General features: G+C 44.7%; 1 protein-coding gene across 4 annotated transcripts in view; it reads right to left on the reverse strand.

The window, feature by feature from the left end:
* The window catches only part of MOCS1 (molybdenum cofactor synthesis 1), a 122,754-nt gene that overhangs the window by 38,500 nt on the left and 65,101 nt on the right, over positions 1-19,153 (reverse strand). For 2 of the 4 annotated variants that reach the window (XM_014523029.2, XM_014523030.2), the window contains exons 2-3: positions 5,258-5,390; positions 4,345-4,512 (exon numbers count right to left, since the gene is read on the reverse strand). In XM_014523029.2, coding sequence (XP_014378515.1) covers positions 4,345-4,512; positions 5,258-5,390 — 301 coding nt within the window. Of the gene's footprint in view, positions 1-4,344; positions 4,513-5,257; positions 5,391-10,901; positions 10,926-11,484; positions 11,509-19,153 lie in introns of those variants that run through there. The other 2 variants (XM_025211864.1, XM_025211863.1) reach the window with 2 other exon arrangements.

Below are 19,153 nucleotides of genomic sequence, written 5' to 3' on the forward strand. Positions count from 1 at the left end.
GCATTACTGGGGTAAAGTGCCTGCAGCCTTTGCATTCTAGACATGACTGAAGCAACAAGTTCATATCAAATATGACCACGAAAAATGACATGCATGTATATCTGCCACACCAGTGCATTCAAAACGTTAGTGTTAAAAACTTTGTGGAAATCACCAAGACCTATCCAGGCCAGTTATATTTCTTGAATTCTTCAAAAGACGAACAGGCTATTAAAAAATCAAGGACAAATTCAAACATAATAGGAAATTATAGACTAAGTGTAGAGGCAGTTATAAAATGCAAGATAAAACATTTAGTGCCAGGTTTGCTAATTTCACTAGCTGCAGAAAATCTGCAGAACTGTGAGTTACTGAAACAGTCTGAGATCCACGGTAGTAAAGATTTTATAGCCCTAGTTCCATAACTTCCCTCTACTATGGACATACCAGTGTGACTTTTTTTTTTAAGCTACAGTAAAACTAGCTGACTGTTCAATCTATTTAGCAAAAGTACCTGCAGCTATCATTTCAAGACAAGTGAAATATGGAATACAGCAATTCTCTAGTACCCAAAGAATTTTATTAAGAGTTAAATCAAGGCAGAACTATTGAACTGACCAACTCATTCTTCACTTCAGCCACATTTTTGTGCTGACTGGTCAGAAGACAAAGATTCCATCTATCTTCTTCCCCTACCCTGCCACTAAAATTTTTGTTTCATTGAATCTTGCTTTCAACTCAACTACTTAAGCAATTTTCAGCTTTTAGCTCTTTTAAGGGAAGAGCTAAACTTTCTAACAAGAAAGTTTATCCCACCTCTCTAACCAACTGCAGAACAAAACCCACCTGCAGCTGCTTGCCTCTTTAAAAAAAACCTAACCAAACCAAACCAAACCAAACCCCACATCCCACAGTATTCTCACTCTACTCAGAATCCATCCCTCAAGATGGGCTATGTCACAAAGCTGACGTTTCAACATCATAGACAGCTACTGAAATCTGTAAAGGCTTTTTGATCCATCCAATCTGATCCCTTCCATTGCAGGGATAGTCACATCACTAAAATTACCATATTTACTCAAATACAAGATGATGCCCCCACCCCAATCACCATGGGGAAAAGAAAACCTTGTCCTGGATTCGAGTACCTGCCCCCTGGTACTCAGAGGCTCAGAGCTCTGGCTTTGGCCTCAGGCTTGGGGCTGAAGCTGAGCCACCACATACACTGAGAAATGTAAAATGTTCCACCTGGGGACGAACAATCCCCTGCATACCTACAGGCTCGGCAATGCCAATCTGACCAGCACTACAAATGAAAGAGTTCTGGGGGTAATAACTGATCACAGTATGAGCCTGAACCAGCAGTATGAAGCTGTAGCCAGCAGAGCAAAAAAGAGTCTGGCATGTATCAATCGATGCATCTCCCGTAAAACCAAGGAAGCAATTTTTTCGCTCTACTTGGCATTGGTGAGACTGCAGCTGAAGTACTGCATCCAGTTCTGGGTGCCACACTTTAACAGGGATGTGGAAAAGCTCGAGAGAATCTAGAGAAGGTCCACCCATATAGTCAGAGGCTTTCAAGGCAAGCCATACGAAGTAAGCCTGAGGGACCTAGGACTCTTCAGCCTGAAGAAGAGAAGGCTGAAAGGGGACTTGGTAGTAGCTTACCACTACAACACCGATATACATCAACTGTTCACCAGGGCACCCTTGGGGAAAACCAGGAGCAATGGTCACAAACTGCTGGAACATCATTTCAGGCTCAACATTAGGAAAAACTTCACAGCTAGGGTGTCCAGACTGTGGAATAAGCTCCCTCCAGAGGTGGTGCAATTGCCTACCCTGGAAATCTTCAAGAGGAGACTGGACAGTCACCTTGCTAGAGTCACTTGACTCCACCTCTCTTTCCTGCTTGGTGCAGGGGGGCTGAACCTGATCATTTTCCAAGGTCCCTTCCAGCCTACATTCTATGAATACCCTGGGCCAGAATGGCTCATTTGTTGGGGGACAGGGAATGCATTTGGGGGAAGTGTGGGGCAGACCATGGGGTTGGAGGGAGGGAAACCTGAAACCTTTCCCCTTACCTCCAGCTGTCCCCCCTGCTCAACCTTCTGCTGTAGCCATTTCCCTCCAGCCACCACTTCTCCCTGTCTGGGCTGGGCTGCACTAGGCTGGGGGTAGGCTGCAGGTGGGAAGTCTGCAAGGAGGACCAGGGGGTGAAGGAAGCAAGTAGTGGAGAGGCAGGCATAGGTGGGGGGCAAGAGCAGGGGGCAGGCACAGGTACTAACATGGGAGGGACAAGGGGCAGGGGTCTGACCCCTTGCTGCTGCTTTCCCAGTGACAGCAGTGGGCAGGGAGGCCAATGAATTTAAGGCAACGTTCCACTAATTAGATTGTCTTAATGGAAAATTATAAGTTAGTTATAATTTTCCATGTAGAGAATCTAGTTATTAAGGGGGTTATCTTAAAATTTGAAGTTGTCTTGGATTCAGGTAAATACAGTAATATCTTAACTAACCTGTCCTGAAATCACTGCTGTAATGGTGCCTCAGCCACTTCTCCTTAAAGTCTTGAGAAAATGTTGATGGAATTGTCATGCTCAGTGAGAGTTCCCTTCATTGTAAATTGTAAGATACTGATTTGGGGATTTTACTTTTATATCCCAGATACATGCATCACAAGGTATGCAACAGCTATAAGAATAAAGACATGTATGATTATAATACAGACTCAACTCTCCGTGGTTTCATGGGGACATGCAAAAGAGTCCATGACACCAATGAGCTCATCTGACCCAGTATCTACTACATCTGACACCTTGGCTATGCTACCCGCTTTTCTGACATCAACCACAATGATCTCCAAGTTGCTTTGTCTGCCAGCTTTCCAACATGGCAGACAAAGCACTCATGTAGAACGTTAAAAGGCCAGTGTCACAAAGAATACCTAAATTCATTAAGAATCTTTCTTTAAGCAAAACAAGCAATTCTCACAGGATTATTCCACTACAGCAGAGAAAACAAAGTAAGGTATCAGCAGTACAGAACAAGTGAGGTAGCCAACCAATAGGATGTGTATCATAAATGCCTCCATATTCATTCAGCTCCATGTTTATGCTGCTGGGTCTTTTTGTTGACTTTGGCAGAGAGGATAATGATATATTGCTAGTCAATGTACATGACATAACAGGACTAGACAGAAACTAGCTCCAATCATTCTTCTCTACAAAAACTCGGGGTTGCAATGGATAATGGATTCTTGCTGAAGGCCCTTCACATTCAATACTAACCCCTTTCTTTGACACCTTCATAAGTCCAGCAAGAGGCCTTCAGACTCATTGGGTTCAGTTGCCAATTACACACAACTAAGCATCTCTTTATTTGCTCCTAATGCAACCACTATCATTAGTAAGGTATCATAGGCTCACAAGAAATAATTTTGCAAAAGAAAAAGCAGCTGACTCAAGCTGAACCCAGGGAAACCCAACATGTTGCTGGTCAGAAAGGAGAAATATTTTAAGCATGTAACCCAGACATTTTCTCCTCTCACAACTGAGGTAACACAGGTCTCACTCAACAAAGTGGCAGAGAGCCTCTGGGTCCCTTATGACTCTTCACTAAGCTTCAATGACCAAATAACATCAGTTTCTAAACATGCTTGTGTTCACCTCTGCTTTCCAGGAATCTTTGTCACTTCCTCCAAGACAGGAACTTGACCAGAGTCACAGGTGACTGGTGGGGGGTGGGGTACGGAGGGGGTATGTGCCCCTTCCTCCCCACCTCTCAGCACCACTCAACGGGGCAGTTTTTTTACAGCGCGGGCCGGCGGTGTATTGGGGGTGGGGTGGGGCACTAAGCCGTTGCACAGAAGTATAGAGTGGATATGGGGCTTTTGGCCACCCCCGGGCCCGTCCACAAATTGTGCCCTCCCCAGACTCAGGAGGCACCTATCACCCCTGACCAGAGTGATGCATGCATTTGCCATCTCCAGGTTGAATCAATGTAATTCACTCTGTCTGACACTGAACATGGGCACAGTGCACAGGCTCTATAGCCAGTATAGTAGTAAGACACTGGCCAGTAAAGACATAGAAATGGTAGAGCCCCCATCATTTGGGAGCCTTAAACAGAACTGAACCCAAACACTTAGTTTTCTTTATGGAGCAATCCTGCATTGCAAAGGGCTTGGGGTGGGCATGGAATTGTCCAAAAAGGTTACTATTTGTGAACAATAGACTACACTAAGAGTTGAGCTGTCAGATCACCCTAAGAAACCCTGCTCAATTTAAGTGAGAGGAGTTGCCTTTAAGAGTCCCCATATATCATGAGCAGAACAAAAGTTGAATAAGTCTGACCAGAAACTCACCCACAATATCAACCACATCAGGCCGGATGAGTGGTTCTCCACCAGTTAGTCGAATCTTATCCACGCCTTCCTTTACGAAGAGTCTGGCAAGGGTGATAATCTCGTGAGTAGTAAGCAGCTCGGATTTGGGAGTCAGATGAACACCCTCCTCTGGCATACAGTACTGACCTGCAGCAACCAGTTCAGAAACATGACAAATGCAATCATCAGTAAAGGGCTGGATCAACCCTTGACATCAAAGTGTTAGTGCACTTGGGAGCTGTTTGCGTAGCAACTGCCTATAACGTGTGGTTCTTAAAAACTGCTCTGCTTTGCAGAGTCAAACTAGAAACCCACAAGCAAGGCAGCCTGCTTACTTTTTAGACAACTGTCACTCACTCTTGAGGTTTTAAAAATCATGTTAACCATTGTACATTTTGGAAGGACGCTGCCCCAGGTCACCACCTAACCTAGTCTCAATACAGGACAGACCCTGCAATGGATAAGGGCAGGACCAGTCCCAAAGATCCATACAGACTTAGAGAGCTGGTCTCTCATAGGTATACAGATTCTGCCTGTGTGTAAGAATGTATAGTTAGCATGAATGTGTGTGATATAGTTAGCATGAATTTGTGTGCTGGTGCTAACAGGCACATGCATAAAGCCCTTTCACTCAAAATAAACCATTCTTGTTCATAATTGGCCAGATCTTTGAATTAGCTCCCATGTTCTCTCATCTCTTCAGCAGCTCAGAACACTTACGATCTCTTCTGACCCTTTATGTGACTTCATCAAAATGAGATACGCAACAACAGATAACTGAGTCAGCTATAGCAAACCTAATGCAAGTTTTGGCCGATAAGCACATGCTCCTACATCCCATGGGGTATATGAACTTCACCAAGACAAGCAGAGTGAAGACAGGCGGACTTACATCTGAGGTTGCATTTCTCAGTCAGGGAGATCCGCAAGTAGTTGTGCTGACGTCCAAAGCGGTCAGTCAGGAAAGCAGAGAAAGGGGCCGCATGTTCCATCAGGAAACCTTTTCTCCTTGTGCTTGACAATTCCTGAGGTGAAATAATAAAATATTTAGCATTTGTATAGCTGTCTTTATTTTCAGTTCACTGAACAAATATTAACGGAGCCTAAAATAACTAGAAAAGTATAATCCTCATTTCCACAGAAGGGGAGAAAAGCAGCCAAGGGCATCTGCTGAAAACCAAGGCAAAAAAAAAAAATCAATGGAACAGTTATAGAGTTTCAGGGAGTTCAGTTCTCACCCCTTGCTTAATTACACAGTACTGTGCTTCATTTTAACAAGAAAGTTCTTCCCCACTTTATTTTAAAAGGTAACCATTTTGTGTAGCAGCTGATTGAATACATTTCTGCAGGGTGCAATACATGGACAATTTAATTCCTGAAAATTATACACAGAGAGAAAAATGTATTCCTGAAAGGGTGATCCAGACAGCCTGCAAGTCTTATTGCAGCTCTCAACTAGATCAAACCATATACAACCCTTTCATGTATTATGCCGTATGGCAGAACTAAATTAAAGTAACAGTACAATATACTCCTCTGCCTGCCAAGGTCCAAGTACAAGGCATAAGGTCCTATCCACAGTGACAGCAGAACTGTGTCAGCTCCAACTGAGTTTCAACATAGCTATTCCAAGTAGATTTCTAGTATGGTTTTCATGCCAAATGAAGAATCAGATTTATGACCCTGAATTATGTAAGAAAGCTTGTACAGCAAAAGCGTTGTTATCTGGCACCCGTGGGGAATGGGGGGTGCCAGATAACCAAATGTGCCAGTTACCTGAGAGGCCCGAAAAGGCGTCTTTGCCTGTTCGGGCCGCTGCCTCTCTTGCCGAATCTGGTGCACCACTGCCCCTCCCGCTGCAAGGGATAAGGAGGGGGGCAGAAGAGAAAGGGGAAAAAGAACTGTTATCGAAGGGGCTTGGCAGAGCAGGCTGCTTTGCCCTGGGCCGTGGGGGCTTGGCGAAACCGGAAGTGTCACAGTGGGAACTTCCAGTTTTGCTTTTACCTTACAAGCTGGCATGCCAGTTAATAGAGCGTGCCGGCTTGTAAGATGCTGGATAATGCGGCTTTTACTGTACTACGTTAAAAAGAGCTAATCTCCAGCATGCTGCAGCTAGCATGATTTTCAGATAAAAGTGCATGAGTCAGAGGAGCAGTGCTAAAACCTTTCATAGTATTATGAACATTTTAAACAAGTTGCAAACAATACCATGGTGCTCTCTTTTCCTTGCCTACGAGGAGATGGTCTAAGAGAGCTATAAGCATTAAACAACAGAGAATAGTTCATTCCAGGATGTAACACTAGCAACGGCCCCCGCTTCATGAACCTCCCTGCATGATTAAAGGAAGTAACCCAGCACCAAATGCAGGTGGAGAAGTGCACATAGAGGTGTGTAGGGCTGAACTTGGAGAGAGCAAATAGGTCTGTATGGGATAGGCAAATCTGATCTCAAACCATATCAATAATTAGCTGGCAAAACATATTGATGAAAACACACACAAGCCACTTAAGACATTGTATACTGGGTTAAACTTAGCAGCAGGCTCAGGCCACCACTTTGTTTATGGGGTTATTAAGAGAAGCTGATGAAGAAAAAAAAAAACCCTAAGAAACTAATCTTGGAAACAAATACTACATCTCTCTCCCTTTTTAGAGAGGCACTGGAAGGAGGCCTTCCACTCCACAGGGTGTCAGCAGCTCCTGCAGCTTGTTCCTGGCTCAGTTATAACACCGGCCTTATGAAACGTGGAACACCTTCAGGCTTAGGGGTTAGGGACTGCACAATGGCACTGGCACAACAGTGGCACACTGGGGAACAGCAACAGAACTTCTCAGTTAAAGACCTGTGGTCCAGCAACACTTCTCTGTGAGTAAAGAACAGAGGTATGAGAAAGGAAAGTTGGCGGGGGGGGGGGGGGGTTTTTTTTTTTTTTCCCCCAAGTAAATGAGCTGCAGCTGTTACTTCTTAGAGGGTTGACCTTTCTCTTAAGTATTCAGAACGAAGCAAGACTTGTTTGTTGATGGGGATTAAGCCCTTAGAAAAACTTTCAGAAATACTTTAAAGATAAGGAATACTAACAGTTAAGTAAATATATTAAAAGTGACTGACCAGACAATTAACAGAGCAACTCATTAAGAAAGAGTGCTTTGCTAGACTGCATCTGCTCACACCTGCAAGTTCCCCATGCTATTTTTGCATATGAAAGACTAGACTATTACCTTTGGCCACAGCAGCAGGTCTCTCTTTAAGGGGTTCAAACTCTCACCTATGTGCCTTAGAAACGCTTGCATGTTTTTAGCCACCTAGGTAGGTGGCGAAAGATGCTAATCTCAGTTCTGACATTAAATCTGGACACTACTGTAATCAGTGGAGTTACTCCAAATTTATATCAGCAAAAATGAGTGCAGATCATGGCCCATAGGCTTCAGAAGCTTGGAGGATAATTGTCTAACTTCCCAGTGGGCACATCTACATGAGACGCTAAATGCACAGTAGACTAATTCTACTAAGCATTAGTGCAGCAGGCAAAAACTGTGCTAATGCACAGCAGAAAGTCTACTGTGCATTAGTGTCACAAAGAAGTGTGCGCCAGTGCTACTGTGCAGTAGCACTGATTAGGGAGCATTAAGTTAGTATGTGTTATTACAGGTACTAAATGCGCTGTAATTATGGTGTATTAATGAATGCCCAGCAATAAGATATTCCCATTAATATTATTTCTAATTCCCTCTGTCCTAGGATACATTTATTAATAGACTGTTATTAAGCTTAGGACAGGTTCTCTTCACATCTCATTTCCATTGTTCTAAGTGAGTAATATCACTATATATTTGAAATCTATTTAAAAAAAAGAAGCTCCAAAATCAATTCTGTCTTCATGGAAGGTGCAGAACTGAACCACTTCTGGCAGTGTTGACTATTCCCCTTGCTGAAGGGTGGCTGTAAAAAATTCACTTAGCAACACCGAGTCCTGTTTCTAAAGAGCTCTATTGCACCACCTTCATTTAATGAGCCTACTAGTGATATTTTTCATGAATGCTTTGGAGGAACTGTTTTCCTTGGGTTAGCTGCAAAGCAGAGGGTGCAGCAAAATGAGTGGAGCCTCTTAAGTATTTCAATTTCATTAGTGCCAGAGTTTAACACAAATACGTAAGTGCAGTACATGAAGACCAAGCCAAGCCTGTGTGGCTGGAAAACAGAGAAACAATGACACAGTAAGAGGGACAGAAGATAATTAAAGGTGCACCAATACTGATAACCAATTTTTTGGGAGGCACATCAGCCAACACCAATCCGATTTCTGATACAGCTGCGTGCAGCTGATAAGTCTGTTGTGGTGAAAGGGGAGGAGAGGGGAAGAGGGGCGGGGGAGGGAGGGGGAGGGTAGATCAACACCCCCTGCAGGTGCAGCCCAGCCAGAGTAAGGCTGCAGTGCTGTGCTCAGGGCAGGCAGAGATGGCACTGGAAAGAGGAGTAATGGGGAGGGGAGAAGAACTTTCGCTGTAGCCATCCCACAGCCCTCTCCCAGCACTGCCACTGCTGCCCTGGACAAGCCATGGCTCCATCCCACACCTGCCCTGCCCTGCCCGGGCAGTGCCTACCCCAGCCCCAGCCCCACTCCCTCCCCCTCACTGCGGGGGCATTAATCTGCTCCCCCACCCATACCTCTTTCCTCCCCCTCCCCTTCCATCACAACTGACTTATCAGCTACACGCAGCTCTCCACACTGCCAGGCTATGCTCCTTGCTGCCTGCATGCTGCGCGCATGCATGGGCATTTATCGGACGAATTATCGGCCACATCAGGACAATTTCTGATATAGTCAATTGTCTTTATATTGGTGCAGATCTGATATCGGACCAATGTATCAGTGCATAATGGAGACATATGGCATGAGAACTACTTCAAAGCCTGCAGGTTGCCATCTATTCCATGCCCACACAAAGAGAAGTGTCATTTATCTGGAGCTCTGCACTTATGAACTGCATTTGCGAAAGAAACTCTCATTCCTCCATTAGTATCTAAATAAAAGGATCAACATTTTCAAAAGTGACTAGAGCCTAAGGTTCCTTGTTTTTCTGAGTGCCCATAACGACATCCCTCAAAAGGGTCCCCAGAAATTACAGGCCACTCACCCTCTGAAACCTCAGGTCACTTTGGGTGTCAAGCTGCTCTGTCTTTGTGGACCTTTCTGGGGAACTGACAGACATGTGTACTTCCAAGACAAAATGAGCACACCAAGGACACTAAATAACAGCCTCCTGTAGGAAAATGTTCTTGCTCCGACCGTTTTCAACACTAATAAGTGATATACTTGCTACCTCTTTGAGGAAATTTGCACATGTCGATGACCTGGCACTAACCGCACAGGCAAGGACCTTCAAAAAGATTGAAGACATGCTGACATTAGACCTGTCAATAATGGCAGAATATTTCTGCAAGTGAAGGCTGTGACTGAATCCAACTAGAGTCCTTCATCTGAGTGTTTTACCTCAACAACCACAAAGAACATGTTAATCTCAATGTCACCTTTTGAGGAGAAAAATTACAACGTGATCCAACTCTGACCTACCTATGAGCAACACTCGACTGTACCTTAACCTTTCGTAATCATCTTCAAAAAACAGTTGTGAAGATCAAGAGTTGGGTGAACATAGTGCAAAAACTTGCTGGAACGAGCTGGGGTGCCACTGTGGGAGTACTCTGCGCCTCTGTTATGGCACTGGTTTTCTCAACGAGTGAGTACTGTGCACCTGTCTGGGTTGCTAATGCTCATGCCAAATGCATGGATGTTCAGTTAAATTCCACAATGTGTCCTACCACCCAAAATCTGAAATCTACACCAATATACAATGATTACCAGTGCTGGCCAACATTGCTTCTCCAGACATTCACAGTGATGAAGCTACATACAGAGAGGTTGTCCGCACGAATGACAACCCAGACCTCCCCATCCAGAGAGGTTTAAAGAACCTCCTAGCTCAGTGGTTCCTAACCCCGGGTTGAGACCCAAATGAGGATCGTGGGGGCAATGCCGGTAGTGATGCACAGAAAAGATGAGCCGCACCGTGTGCTGGATGCTCCCCCAACCCTGCCGCCGCACTCCGCTCTCAGCAGCAGGGTGCAGAAAAAAAGCTTGGGAACCACTGTCCTGGCTCAATCCTTGGTCTCCTGGAAACCTTTGCGGACACATGTACAAGCCCTTGTAGGACACGACAGTCCAGGCAGCTTGGACAAAAGTATGGAATGAAACCACCATCTGGAGTAAAATCTAATTTCTGACCCAACAATAAAGCCTCCTGGTTTTGACCTTCCATGAAAAACATGGAAGGTTCTAAATCAGGTCCGAACTGGGCATAGCCACTGCGGTCACTTGATGCACAGATGCTGTATTAGGTGTTATGCAGAAAGTGACTGTGGCAACCCCAATCAAACTACAGACCACATAACAACACTCTGCCCTCTACACAAATTTGATGGTGACATTGCAAAGGTATATTCCCTTTCCTCAAGAGCATTAGACTGGTTAACTAACCTTAAACTGGAGTTATAATTGCTGCTCCAAGTCACCCATACGAAAGAAGATGAAACACTCCAAAGCCAGGACCCCCTCAAATCACTTTTTACTGCTGAAAAATCTCACTCATGGTTTCTATTTAAGATCTAAAAACCAAAGATATTGGCAAAGAGGACATACAAAACTTGGATCAAAAACTTGTGTTTTGCAATACTTTTTTTTTCTTTTTGACTAATAGGATTTTAATAAAAAGAAGCATGCACTGCAAATTTTGTTGGACAAGAAAACCAATTGAACTTGTTCTTCAAGTGAAACTGGCTGAATTAATAGCAAAGTCTACTTGAAAGGAACATTACTTTTATACAAATCTATTAACACCTATGAGTGGTAATACAATATGAGAGCTCCACGCCCATTCTCCACCTCTTATCCTATAATTTGCCTAATCATCTAAGCCTTTGGCTAAACCACAGTTACCGAGAATGAATTTGCAATGACCACAGACAAACCAATAGGTAAGATTTTTTTGGACACTACTGATTCCTGTTTGAAATCTCTGGGCTTATCTTGTGAATCACATGCAAACATTTTCACACCTCACCCTGCTAAGGAGGTTGCAGCATCTTGGTTGAGAATCTCTGTTCTGTAGCTTCTTATCCTATGCTCTTCTTAAAATTTGAGTTTTCTCCAGTAGCCCTAAGCAAGGTGAATAGCACAAGAAGAACTCTTCTATAATTTTTCCATAATCAAGAACTGAGTGAAAGCTAAGAGCTGGCATTTTCCGAGGGCTGCCTCAAGTCTAATAAAGTTGAGAACCACTGGCCTAGCATTTGCAGTACTCACACAGGAAGCATGGCGACCTGTGTTGATCCATTTGAAATCTCTGGGTTTATCTTGTGAATCACAAATAGGTGTTTGCACACCTACCAATGCTAATATTGTGCAGCACCTTTAGAAGTTGCTTGTGGCACCCTGGTTGAGAATCATTGCATTAGGCTATTGGATAAAAGGCAGGCATGACCATTACCTCTTCTTTCTGCCACCAGTTCTTTTAAAGGATACCTGTAGGCAGCTCTGGGTTGCAAGTAGACGGATATACTCCCTGCTCCCCAGATCTTCCCATAGGCCATGTTTGACACCCCTGCTCTAGAGAAGTGGAATTTTAGAGGCAATTGCATGCATGGCATTTCCTACTGGCTAGTTTGCAGCAACATGCTGCTCAGCATACCGGTTTTCTGAACCTCCTCGCTCTCTCCATAAAATATATATGGGACCTAAGAGTCTAACTTGAAGCTTTGGATTTCATTCTGGTAACCAGGCACATTCAGAGTTGTGGCACCCAGTCTCTCTTTAGATCGACCCAATCTAACAAATGCAATTCTGAAAAATCTCCTTACCACGAAGGATTCAAAAGCCACGAGTCAGATAAACAAAATAGTATGTTTTCTAGGTCAATTTTCAGCAGCTTAAGTTGTGTGCTTGTTCTTGTCATAACCCAAAGGTATGATTTTGTGTGTGCTTTGGCACTAGAATTATTCCCTCTAAATTACAGCTTCGTTGCACGGTGGAGTTTTCTGCTGCAGAGGAGAACCCCGGTGCAAGGGAAAATTTCCCGCCAATCTGTAGCTTCCTTTGCAGGGTGCATTGCTCAAGTTGCAAGAGAAATGCACGGTGCAAAGGAGTTCCCGCCACCCGCATGCAAATTTGTTCCCCGCTATTGGCTAGTTCTAAATTATTCCTACGTGGCGGCTAACGATTGGCCTGTTAGCCGTATAAGATGCTTGAGAGGTTTCCGCCCAAGCCGGAGAGGACTCCACATCCATCTCGTGGGGACTCTGGGTACACGGCAGGGTAATAGAGACCCTGTGTGAGATTCAGAGGAGCTTGGCGACCTGATCCATCGCCCACCTCTTCCCGTCTTCGAGCGATAATTTTATAAGACGTATCTACGAAGTTTCTATTTCGGTGGCGCGCTTGTTCAGGGCATCCGGAGCTCTGTTTCCGTGGAGCCTAGCAAACTCCACGTGGTCGTTCGTGTTGTTTTGTCTGTAACCGCAACTCAAGTACATTTTCCAGCCTGCACCGCAACCATCTTTGGTGTAAGTAAACAATCTTTCAATTTACCATTACGAGTCCGTGCCTAATTCTAGCGTGTCGCCCGTTCTCTCCGACCCCGTGTGCCCGGGATGCTGGCCACAGCCCGCGCAGAGCACGAAAAGGGGCCCGGCTCCCGCCCGGCCTGCACAGTTCTGTCCTGATTTTTGAACTCCTCGTGCCACCACTTGCTTGTCTGCACAAGAATAAACACTTGCAACAATGCTCCCATATTTATTAAGTTGATTTTGGCCCTTACTGCAGGTGCTCTCATGCTGCATGCACCCATCAGCCTGTGCAGCAATCTGCTCTGACCATAAAGCACTTGCCTCTTCAGAAGTACACTCCAAAGAAAGGATTTTTGGTTGGGAAACAGATTTGGGTAAACCATGGAGCTCATGTTTTCTTCATAACTGCTAGCACTCCCTATTCATTAGCTTGTTACCATACTCCTCAAGAGAGATGGAATGATATTGAAGAGAGGGTGAAGGGGAAGGTCTGGGGAGAAGAACTAGTAGTGGGAAAACAGCTTTCCACTTTTAGATTGCCAAGTTAAATCCAGTCTAGGCTAGTTATTAGTAACGAGTTATTAGTAACTGACAGCTATTCAGGAACATGCAAAATGAGTTTAGTTGCTCTCAATCACCCATGGGCACCCATATTAAAGGCACCCATATTACCAAACACTCCACCCTAACTGACTGACTAGCATTCTTGGCAAGAACAACAGAAAAACCAAGGATTAAAGCATTATCAGTCGTGAATTACTTTAATCTCACCTAGAAGCAATCCTCCAAGTGATTTTCAAACTTCATTATACCATGATAAGTCATCACGGGTCCTGCAGAGAGATTGAAGATAATGGCAGAGCTAGCCAAGAGGAGGTATGCCATCACTGCCAGGCTGGATTGCCTGGTTCCCAGTCAGCTCACAAGATAGGGGTAAGGGTACCACGACAGAAGAAGTGATATGAAAGGCCCCCACAATTGAGGAGGTTTGAAAACCACTGCTCTAAGTCACAGCAGAAACAAGATAGCAGGACAGCGCCGGAAGAGCTTGCACTACCACTGGCTGTGCTGTCTACCTGGTCTGCAAACAGAGAACTTCACACTCCAGAGCTGTCAATCCTACAGTTAATATTAGCACAAAAAAAAAAATCAGGTTGGAAGATGATGCTGAAATTTTTTCTTTTTTAATAAAAAGACAGTTCTTCCTGACATGTTCTGACAAATTGTCAATGCCTTCACGCCTATCAGCCTGGCTGTGACTAGCAAAACAACTTTTCTCCTAGTACAGCAAAATCAGATTTCACTACAAGAAATATTAACAGCCATTTGGGATACTATGTAGTAGGGCAGACAGGACTGGTCAGCAGAATGGACTCCCAAGGGAAAAAGTACCCGAGGGACCCCACAGGCTGGGCTTCCACTGCGAGTTAGATAAAATGTTAGTGGAAATGAAGAAGCTGTCAGACTGAATGATCCAACTTGTCTTTTTCTGACTCATAACTAATTTAATATGATACAGTCTTAAAAGTCAAAAGACACAAGGAAAATATAACAAAGGCAGAGAAAGCAGCAGGACAAGAACAGACTCTGGAGGTTATTAGAGGCCAGAGTCCAGCCCTTTTTGGTTTCTGACAATAAACGGGAATATTTAGGGAAAGGTTAAGCATGGCACAGTTGGTATAATTCACCTGCACTCCATCTGCAGTGGCATCTGTGTCAAGAAAATAGTGCCTAGAGCACTTGTTCCTATCAGCTGATGCAGCAATTCCAGAGGCAACCTGGAAATAAAGTGCAGGTGCAGGCTGAAAGTGTGCTAAATGGCTGAAGTACCAGGACAACATCCAAACTGAGCAGCATGGATAAGAACAAGGATTGAGAAACAACCCCTCATATTAAAATATTTGGTGCACACTTCCCTGGACTCTAAATCTGCTGCATGCTTGTGCAGCTTCATCCATCCTTCTACAGGACTAACTAGATGAGCAAATCCAGGCACAGGGATTCTTCCCAGTCACTTGGGGAATGAAACTCCATGGGCAGGAACAGCTTCTGGTATCATTGGTCAGAGAGTTGCTCAGAATCAAAAACCTAGACCCCTACTCACCATGTCTGAGTCTTCTCTGTCCTTTACACAGAATTTTTAGGGTGAAGTTTATATTAAGAATCTCCTTTCTTCTCTAAGGAGGAAGGAGCCTCAAGTCCTGCAAAACTATGAGAGGTGAAATGACATCACTCAGAATTGAAAATTATTCCTTAAACATCCAGCTTCAGGTAAGATCAAGAAACAATACACACAGGGGGGGGAAGCAAGAGGCAGAAAAAACCCCCAGCTGAAAGTAAAACTTGAGACTTGTCCAGACCGAACTAAATATCCCACAGAAGGGACTTATCAAATCTAGCTAGACTGGCCAGTTTTATTTCTCCTGAGAGAGCCAGGGTCCGAATGGTACTCTGTTTTACAGATCAGTGAGACACTAAATTGGCAGGTGCTTCTCCCGGAGGGGGCAGCAAAAAGTGACTCATTCAACAACTGTGGAGGATCCTTCAGCAGAACCCCATAATGTTACACCTCCAAACGACATGCTGTCAGCTCTCTGAAAATGCTAGGTAGGGGGGCAGAGCCTATGACAATTACAAGTCACTCTTCCATTTTCTCCTTCATGCTTTGCTTTGCCCAACTGGGGAGGCCTTTGGCATCACATAGATAGGCCTGGAGGTCCTTTCCATCTTCTGCTTTGCCTCCTCTGTTAAGGCTTCTGAGGGGACGGCAGCCTTTTGGTTGTCCTCTGCAGTTCCTCTGCCAGGAAATCCTTCCTCAACCAGGCACAGGCCATTTCTGATGATGTAACTGGACTGTAGAGAGAAACTTACTCTGTCTCCAGAACCCTAGTGATCCTCCTTCCCAGTTTAAATGGCTAGCTTGAATGGTTGTGATGGGAAAGCTCAGAAATATACGCCATATATATATTATATATATATATAAAAACTGAAGTGGACTGAGTCTACAGACAGCCTGGAATATTAGCTCTGAAAGGTGTGGGTTTTCTCATTCCTCTCCCTGCCAGTCAATCAGCCAGTGGCAACCATTCAAATTTGAGTATTTAACTATTTCATACCTTATGAAAGAAGCAAGGGAGCGGTGCAGATCCACACAATTTAGGATGCATGGCATCTCATGCTGATTTGCCAATGGGTAGCATTTGCAAGTCTCTCCTCATTCCCACCAAAATAAAGGAGGAGCCCAGCTCACAAGGCAAAACAGTCAGACTTGCACAGATTGTCTGACCAAAGTGGAAGCCAAACAGTATATGCTGGTAAGGATCAACTTCTCTGGCAGGATGCCCCAAATTAAGCCTATGCCCTCCCTGAGTGCCACTCCAATCCCCCTCTCCTGCCTGATCTGCTGCTCTTCTTTTTGTTCCCTGCCCTTTCTACAATCTGCCACATGCCACACACAGAGGCTGCTTGTGCCACTTGTGGCACACATGCTGCAGGTTGGCCATTCCTGGCATACACAACCATATGTTTATTGTCTGCAAGATATATGATGAACAACATGACTCCAGTGTCTCATGCAAGAACAAACTGGAAGGGTACCATTGTTCTCCACCTTCAATTTGACCCCCTGCAGGGAGAGAGAAGTTGTTTTACATACAACTGGCATCAACTTGCTGCTTAGGTCACATGGTGATTCACTTACTCACCACTTGGCACAGCTCCTACCACAAAACCAACATATAAATGCCACAGATATCCCAACCATGTCCCCTTTTTTTTCTTAAAGTATCAGTTGGCTTCAAAGCTTAATATTGGATTTAAAAAAAAGCAATCTAGAATAATTTATTAAAGACTGCTCAGACTCTAGCAGTCTTTAGATTCTGAACAACTTTGGACTTTAAAATCATATAAATTCAGAAAATCTACTACACAAACCATTAAAATGAAATCACTTAATATCTTTCAGTTATCAGGGTGATTTTAGTGACAATAAACTAATAAGTTTTATTTCCTATAAAATAAATAGATTAGAGCCAACAGCGAGTTTCATAGTTGGCAGGGTCGGAAGGGACCTGAGCAGATCATCAAGTCCGACCCCCTGCCATGGCAGGAAAGAGTACTGGGGTCAAACGACCCCAGCTAGGTGATTATCTAGCCTCCTCTTAAAGACCCCCAGGGTAGGAGTCAGCAACACTTCCCTTGGAAGTTGGTTCCAGGTCCTAGCCGCTCTGACTGTGAAGTAGCACCTCCTGATGTCTAGTCTGAATCTACTTTCGGTCAACTTATGGCCGTTGTTCCTTGTCACTCCTGGTAGTGCTCAGGGGAACAGGGACTCTCCCATTGCCTGCTGGTCTCCCTTGGCCAGTTTGCAGATGGCCACCAGATCCCCCCTCAGCCTTCTCTTGTGGAGGCTGAACAGGTTCAGGTCCCTTAGCCTCTCCTCGTAGGGCTTGCCTTGCTGCCCCCTGATCATGCACGTGGCCCTCCTCTGGACCCTCTCAATGCTGTCCACATCCCTCCTGAAGTGCGGCGCCCAGAACTGGATGCAGTACTCCAACTGCAGCCTGACCAGTGCCACTTCTAGTGACGCTCCGAGACCAATGCAAGAATCCAGTCCCAGCCTACTCTCTGCTTATTGAGGACCCGCCATGTGATGGGATGAAGTCAATAAATCATGTGTCAGCTGTGATTATTCTGCTTGTCAAGTCCTATTTTTGCAAGTACCAGACAGTTTGGGCCCAGTGCATTTCCACTCTGCCTTTCCACCCCCTTCCCTCCTGCTCCCATTTTTGCCTGGAAGGGGTGGAATTTGTTTGAGGCATCTTACAATTAAGCAAAGAACCCAGAAAAAAACCCTACCTCCATTTCAAGCCAGCTGTGAAAAGCAAACAATAATATTTTGTTGAGAAGTCGACATGACCTAGCGGGTCATGTCCAATTTACAGAACCATGGCCACTTTGGGCATTTACAAATCATGTGCTTACAACTGGCTAATCAGGATGAAAAAAACCTTTGCTTAAAGAATAATTCACCATGAGATATATCTAAACTTCACCATTATGCTCAACACAATTAAGTCTTTAACAGGGGGACAAGAAGTACTATTGACGGACACTGCTACCAAATTGGATGTTTTGGAACACACTGGACTCCTTAGCGTCTATTAATTATAACATACGCACACACCTCTATACATATATACATATGTCAGATAAGATTTTTAATTCTATGTTTATAGTTTGCTTTTCTCTATTCAAGGTATTTAATTCCCTGCTCCTATATTGCCACGTGACTATACAGTTTCACTTTCATTTTCAGTCCATTTTAGTACCTATAAAGCTACTGTAACATAACTGTGATCAATCCAAAGGACCTCTTTTTTAAAAATACAAACCAGGAAAATAAGCCAACCCTACTTAACAAAACCAAAATTATGGGGGGAAAATATTAGGAAAGTTGGGCTAAATGGGGGCGCTTAGCATGTGCATCTTTTAAGATCACTTCAAAAACTATTTGAAGAAGTTGCCCTTTGCACAAGGACCTGACCTTTGACTATGCTTACATGCCAGAGGTTAGCTATGACAACTTAGTGTGGGTGGAGGCTTTTTTTTTAATTTTAAGTACTGGGATTTTCTAAAAAAAACAAATGTTTTGATACCAACAAGGAGCAGGACAGCTGCCGTAAAACGTTGTCTCACGGCTTTTCCATCCACTGGCAATGCTACCTGTCAGGCTAGAAGGGGCCGGTTCTGCCAGCAAACAAACCGGTTGCCAGCTAAGGCATTTCTGCAAGGTGCCAGGGAAGAAAAATAAAAGTGAAGGGGCAGCGGCAGGCAAAAGGCCGCTGCTTTCAGGGCATGGCAGGCGAGGGGCATAAACACACAGGCCACCCCTTTGTGCCTTTCTTTCTCCCACCAAACTCCCTTCTTCTCCCCCCCCGGCAGCTCCCGAAGCAACCTAGGACAGGGTGGCAGGTGTTCTCAAGCACAGTCCCCCATCCCCCCAGGCTGGCTGCACATATAACCCTCCTGGCCCCCTGCCTTAGGAACGATCACTGCCGAGTCCCGCAGCTCCACAGGGATGTGTCTTGCTCCCCTCCCCCATGCACGCATGCCTACACCCCCCTACCTACCTGCATGCATGCCCAGTTGCGCCCCCCACTCACCTGA

This window comes from Alligator sinensis, unplaced genomic scaffold, assembly GCF_000455745.1.
Source record: "Alligator sinensis unplaced genomic scaffold, ASM45574v1 scaffold1355_1, whole genome shotgun sequence".
Lineage (NCBI taxonomy): Eukaryota > Metazoa > Chordata > Crocodylia > Alligatoridae > Alligator > Alligator sinensis.